The sequence below is a fragment of the Drosophila guanche genome, unplaced genomic scaffold (genome assembly GCF_900245975.1).
Source record: "Drosophila guanche unplaced genomic scaffold, DGUA_6, whole genome shotgun sequence".
Classification (NCBI taxonomy): Eukaryota; Metazoa; Arthropoda; class Insecta; order Diptera; family Drosophilidae; genus Drosophila; species Drosophila guanche.
Window position 1 is genome coordinate 173778 of NW_022995768.1, and position 5740 is coordinate 179517.

Below are 5740 nucleotides of genomic sequence, written 5' to 3' on the forward strand. Positions count from 1 at the left end.
TCGCAATTTTTTTAGTTTTCCAACAGCTTGGCTGGCATTTCTCACTAAAGTTTTAATTAAGCCCAAGCCCATTGCCGACAGCACGTGCTAGCCATTCCCCATTTGGCTCCGTGGCTGACGCACTCGCAGAACGTCGAGTGGCCATTCATTCATTCACTCGTTCACTCATATTCATACCAACACTGCTAAACAATAAAAAAAAATGTGTGTAACTATTCGGGCTATGGTTGTCCTGCTCTTTTACGGCATTTCTTTCTTGCCATTTGCTTGCTAAATGTGTTGCGCTTTTTTTGGCTTGCTGGAATGTAAGTGTTCGATTTTCGCTTTTTTGGCTCAAAATTCAAAGAGGTTTCTGCCTTTAAAATTCCTGCGGCTGTGGTTGGGGCTGTGTGTATCTTCCATCCGGTGTGTGCATCCTTTATGTTTATTAGCCTCCCTTCTAATTAAAGCGTATCAAAAGCAGCCAGAACCCACTTCATTAGGGGAAAGTCCATCATACTGCTGTGGGTCTAGAAGATCCTCCAGCCTGAATGCTGTAGCCAGTTGCCTAATGCTTTCCTGAATAGCTTCGTTGAGGTACAGTCTGCGCTTCATGTTCATTCCTCTAGGCTCATCCGAGATCTGCATCCGTAGCATCCTTGATGAGCAGCACAGGTTGAAGGAGGAGACCACAATGGAAAGCTGTTGGGCATAAAAATATACTTAATTTAACGCCTTTATATAAGTTATAAATAACCCAAAACTCGCACTATATATGGGCAGCCTTTGACCCTGGAACTTGAGCCTCTGCAACTCGCAGACAAACACATGATAAACACAACTCCGCCGATGAGGTGTTCAACAGATGATGAATGTCCAGCGTGGGGGAGCCCCAGAAGGCATACTGAAAGTCAACCAGCAGCACATCGATTGACTCTCCCTTTCACCCGTACTTGAACATCATGTTGTTTGTCCAAACGTAGCCGTGTGTCAGCACATTGATGTGATCGGCGTCGGGCTGAAAGCACCGCAATCCGTGTCTCATATAATGAGGCGAGAGCTGCTCCAACAAATCTGAATGTTTTTCAAGGCTCGGTTGGGTCTTGAGCTAGTCCGCACACGAAAATCGAACGAAAGCTTCGTATTTTATACTTCGTCCAGTATCCTCTCCTCCAGCACTGCCGGGCTACCTGGATCAGTGCCAATTTTCTGACCAGTTATCTCAAATGCTGCTCATTCAATCGCTGAGCTAACTGCTGGTAAAATATTCAGAAATGCGGAAGAAATGGATATTTAAGAGACGCGAGTAAGGCAAGGCTCCAAATATGTATATAACTAAAAGATATTTTCTTTGTAATCTTTATTAGCATATGAAATATTAAAAGATAATCTTCATAATCTTAACAAAACAACTAAACTTTTTGGGAAGTCTTAGTTAGATAGGTGGTGTATTTGCTCCGTTTTGTTCATCTTGATCTGCTGATCGGACACATTGGCCTGTCGTTGCTCTTGCAGTTCCTGCTTATGCTTGATGTCTGTACATTTATAGGCCAAATCGCCCAGGTTCAAAGCATTATCGAGTGCAGCTGCAACGGCCTCAGCCACTGTTGCTCTATTTCCCTCAAATTCCGGCCGCAATGTTGATGAACGTTTGCAGCTGCCCAACTGCCCTGTTGGTGGCTGCAACTGCCACATGTGGCGCGTGTCCCGCAGACAACTGGCCCTGCTTAGCATGGCTGGGAGTACACAATGAAGAGGCGTTTAGTGGCATTGTTTAATTGGCTTTTTCTATTGTCTTACTCACCCATGGAAATCAAGTAGAATATAATACAAAATATGCGAAGCTTGCAGCTCATATTTGTGGCTGTCGCTCCAAAAATCTCTCCCAAAAAAAAATTCCTCTCTCTTAACTGCCTTACTTAGCCAGTATGGTCAAGGACTACTACTTTCTATTGCGAGGGGGAACAAACGACTTTATATACTTGTTCGGGCTGATGTTTTTATCTGTCTGTCGCCTGCTCTAAGCTGAAATCCATTCAAGTTGACGCATTGACAATAGTTTTACGTATTTCAATTCACTTGTTTTTCGACAGTTGGCCAAAGTTTTTCTTTCTTTTGCACTTGAAATGGCATTGGCACTCTCCTCTGGCACTGGCACTTCCCCTCTGGTACTCACAATCTGTTACTTAACCATTTTGACAACTGCTGATGCTGCTGCCCCTGCTTCAGTATTTGTTGCTGCTTAAAGTTCCCTGGGTTTTGCCTTGCCTTTCCTTTTCCTTCCTATCCTTTTCTTTCCCTAGGGTTTTCCACCTTCTTTGCATAGAGCCAGAGCTAGTTTATCAAAACATTTCAAGTTGAAGTGCGGCTGCAAAAACAAAAGCACCCAAGACATCATCGATTTTCTCAAGTGGTATGCGCCCAAGGATGCTAGGGGTTGATGGCATAGCACCAGGATGAAGAGACTGAGGTTGAGGAGGCATCGCACTCCTACAAGGAAAACAGCTCAATCTGAATGCATGGCACTTAGTCAGCTGTAGCAACAACAGCCACTGTTGCCACTGTTCAACAGTGGGAGTGGCAGCAGAAGCATCAGAGCAGCATCGGTGGCAGCCACTTGGTTGCAAGGTGCGGAAACTTCCACGACAGCAGAATGCAATTTGTCTACTCCAAGACGTGCAGCAGGAGGATAAGTTGGGCTCCTTACTATGCGCGTATGTGTATAATCAGTTACAACCAGATGGCTGTACGGCAGAGGAGCGCCTACTGCACTACAGCACCATTCATTCATTCACTCATCTATCCATAACAGGGATCGGAGTCTGGTTGCAACTTGCAAATCTCTGCGACATGTTAATTCATTGAAACAGAGAAACCGATGCGCGAAACTTTGCTCATTATAATTACGAGGATGCACTGCAAATGGGAGCTGACTTAGCTCCTACGACTACTAAAATGCGAAAGATGTAAACTCTTAATGCAAACGATAGATACTCGCCAGCAGCGAGGGTTGCCTGTGAAGTTTAAGTGTAAATTGGATTAGGCTCAGAATTTGCTTAAAATTCGCTCGAGAGACAAGCGTGGGAGAGAACGTGGCGAGCATGGGAGCGAACGTGTGAGCTCCCTGTTCTTCCTCTCTCGCTCTCTAAAGTTTCTGTGCAGTAGCGAACATGGTAGAATTACTAATAGGTAACGTATTACCAGCTTATTCAACACGCTCTCTCAGCTCTCAGAGAGGCAAGCGCTAGAGAGAGATAGCAAACGTTTATTAGTAATTTCACCATAATTTCACCATGAGCAGGTGTTCCTCGAATGAGAAGCACTGTGGTGAATCCGTCACCTATTAGTAATTTCACCATGGTAGCGCACGCCCTCTGCTTAGCTGTAGCTGCACTTGTTCTTCTATCCTCTTTCCGCTTAACTGTTTTTCGATCCCGCTTTTAGCATTGCTTTAAGCACTTTGTCTCACATATGTATACAAATAATGGATAACGGCAATTGACTTGGCGTTGCAAATATTTTTCATTAGAGTATTCACTGTGTTTTAGCGTTTAATGGACTTATCCCAGGACGCATATAATTTCCAAAGATGTGTGCATATCTTCCTGTAATATGTACAATTTGAGTATATGTCACCAACTCATACCTATGTAGGTAACCCCGTTCATGCCCAAGTTATGGATAAGGGATATGGGGCCCCGGTGATCCCAGAACCATATCTCAAACGGCACACGGAAGCGGCAGTAAGTCGGATGGCATGGCATGTCAGGGGCAAGGTGGGGCAGGCTGGTGCTTGGCACGTGCATTTCATTTGATAAATGTTGTCGTTGTCGACGGCGCTTTTGCCTGATTATGCAGCAGAGTCTGCGCTACTGCTCCTGGTCCTGCCTCGGACTCGGCCTCCGCCTCTCTGCCCCTTGAGCGACCTCTTTCCGGTTAAACCGTTGTAGATGCCAAAAACTTGCCTCGACCCCCGTTATGCTCTCCTAGCTATACGAACAAGTATCTTATTATTGCACACGCGCTCGAAAATAAACCGCAAAAAGGTGAAAATATCAAATGGAAGCCGAAGCTGGGGGATCTGTTCTCCCGGAGTTTCTGCTGCTGTGCTGTCTGTAACATGTACACTGACATGAGCTAACTACTAGTGTGTGTGCGAGTTTGTGTTTGTACACACATTTATGTGTGTGTGTCTTTGCGTGTGTTTGTGTATTCGTGTATCTGCTAGATGCGGCACGTTGCCGTTGTAACTTGCAACTTAAATGGGCACGTGACGCGCTGCATGCGTTTGCTTTATTGCGAGAGCTGCTACAAAATTAACAAAGTTTTTTCTAGCCTTTCCTTCCGACTGCCTTCCTACCATCCTGCAGGCTCCTGTCTCTGCCTGAAGCGACAGACAATATGAATGAAGATGTGTGAGGGGCAGGCCATGTAGCACTGACACTCTGCAATTCGAGACAAGTGGGAACGAGCACGACCCAACATAATATCACGCGTATGTCACGTTGTCTCCGGCCAATTTTTGATAGCTACTGCAATCAGCTAAGTGAGCGTGGAGGCGCAAACACCCTCCCCACCCTAGCATTTCCAACATCAATGGCACGGGAAAACGGCTAACGTATAGAGCGGGAAAATGATTAAACGGAAGCATGCAAGAAGCAGTTTAAAAACTTTCGAATGCAATTTTTGGAAAAGTTAAAAAGTCTCTGCATTCGAATTGTGCAAAAGTGTGCAGCAAAATAAAAAATCTAATTTGAATTTTTCTTAAATTTTGATCCTAATTTTTTACTTAATATTATGATACATTTATCAACAACCATTTCCTTCCATGGGTAATGACCAATCAAAAATAACCCCCTGAAGCACAGTGTAATCAAAAGCAAGGGAAAATGTTTCGCTAAGAAATTGAAAGTCAACACGTACACACACACACATAGACACAGAGATAGTCAGCAGAGGAGCACTCCGAACACAGGAAGACACCGACCGGAATATCGAAATCAAATCACAGCATAGTCAAATCCATTTGGAGCTATTTGCATTGCTCGGCATTCCTTCGACTTTGCTGATTCCTTGCTCCTTGATTCCATCTGATTCCGATTCACGATTCAAATTCAGCGGTAGATTCAGATGCAGTTGTAGATGCAGACGTAGCTGGAGATGGCTGGCATTATTCCGTGTGCGTCTCGGCATGTGTCTCTGGGATTTTCCCCTATTTTTTATCGCATTCAAAATTTATTTTCATTGCCGCTGGGACCTGCTTTTGACGGCTTGACAAACATTCAGCTTGAAGTTAATAGCTTGTTGGTTTTCAGCTCGAAAATGTCAAGAAAAAGGTGACACTTTTATGGAACTCTTATGTTTTGTAATTACTCAAGAAAGCAGGCTACCTTGTCCCTCACCGTTTTAAACGATTTCATTTAGTTAATGTTTGATTCAAATAACTTGGTTTTTAACGATTTTTTCAGTCGTATAATTTCTATGTTGTTGTCTATGACACATCATTTTGTAAATTGTAGTGTACTCATGCAGAGTGTTTAGCTTAATCTAATTTAGCACCACCCTAACTTCAAGTTTCTACATAAAAATAAAATACTTTTCCACGCCACAATGTCTGTCCGTCCGTCTGTCCCTCCGGCCGTCTTGTTTGTCTACTAGTTCTCAGAGACTATAAGAGCTAGAGCCACCAATTTTGGCTCCAGATTGCTGTATGCTCACACTGAAACCAGTGTATTTCAAATCTAAAGGCGAGTTAAAGGAG

The 5740-nt window shown here is 44.0% G+C and overlaps 1 protein-coding gene and 1 pseudogene across 1 annotated transcript; both read right to left on the reverse strand.

The window, feature by feature from the left end:
- Positions 1–453: 453 nt before the first annotated feature.
- LOC117591199 lies at positions 454–1349 on the reverse strand (annotated as a pseudogene).
- A 59-nt stretch (positions 1350–1408) lies between these two features.
- Positions 1409–2116, reverse strand: LOC117591225. The gene is made up of 2 exons (XM_034284399.1): positions 1784–2116; positions 1409–1715 (listed from the first exon to the last, which is right to left on the reverse strand). The coding sequence occupies exons 1-2, from the start codon at positions 1833–1835 to the stop codon at positions 1411–1413; spliced, it is 357 nt and encodes a 118-aa protein (XP_034140290.1). The 5' UTR covers positions 1836–2116; the 3' UTR covers positions 1409–1410.
- Between the last annotated feature and the right edge of the window lie 3624 nt (positions 2117–5740).

Coding starts and splice junctions, on each gene's coding strand:
- LOC117591225 (XM_034284399.1), bottom strand. CDS start 1,835: ATGAGCTGCAAGCTTCGCATATTTTGTATTATATTCTACTTGATTTCC. Junction 1,716..1,783: donor ATTCTACTTGATTTCCATGG/GTGAGTAAGACA, acceptor GTGTACTCCCAG/CCATGCTAAGCAGGGCCAGT.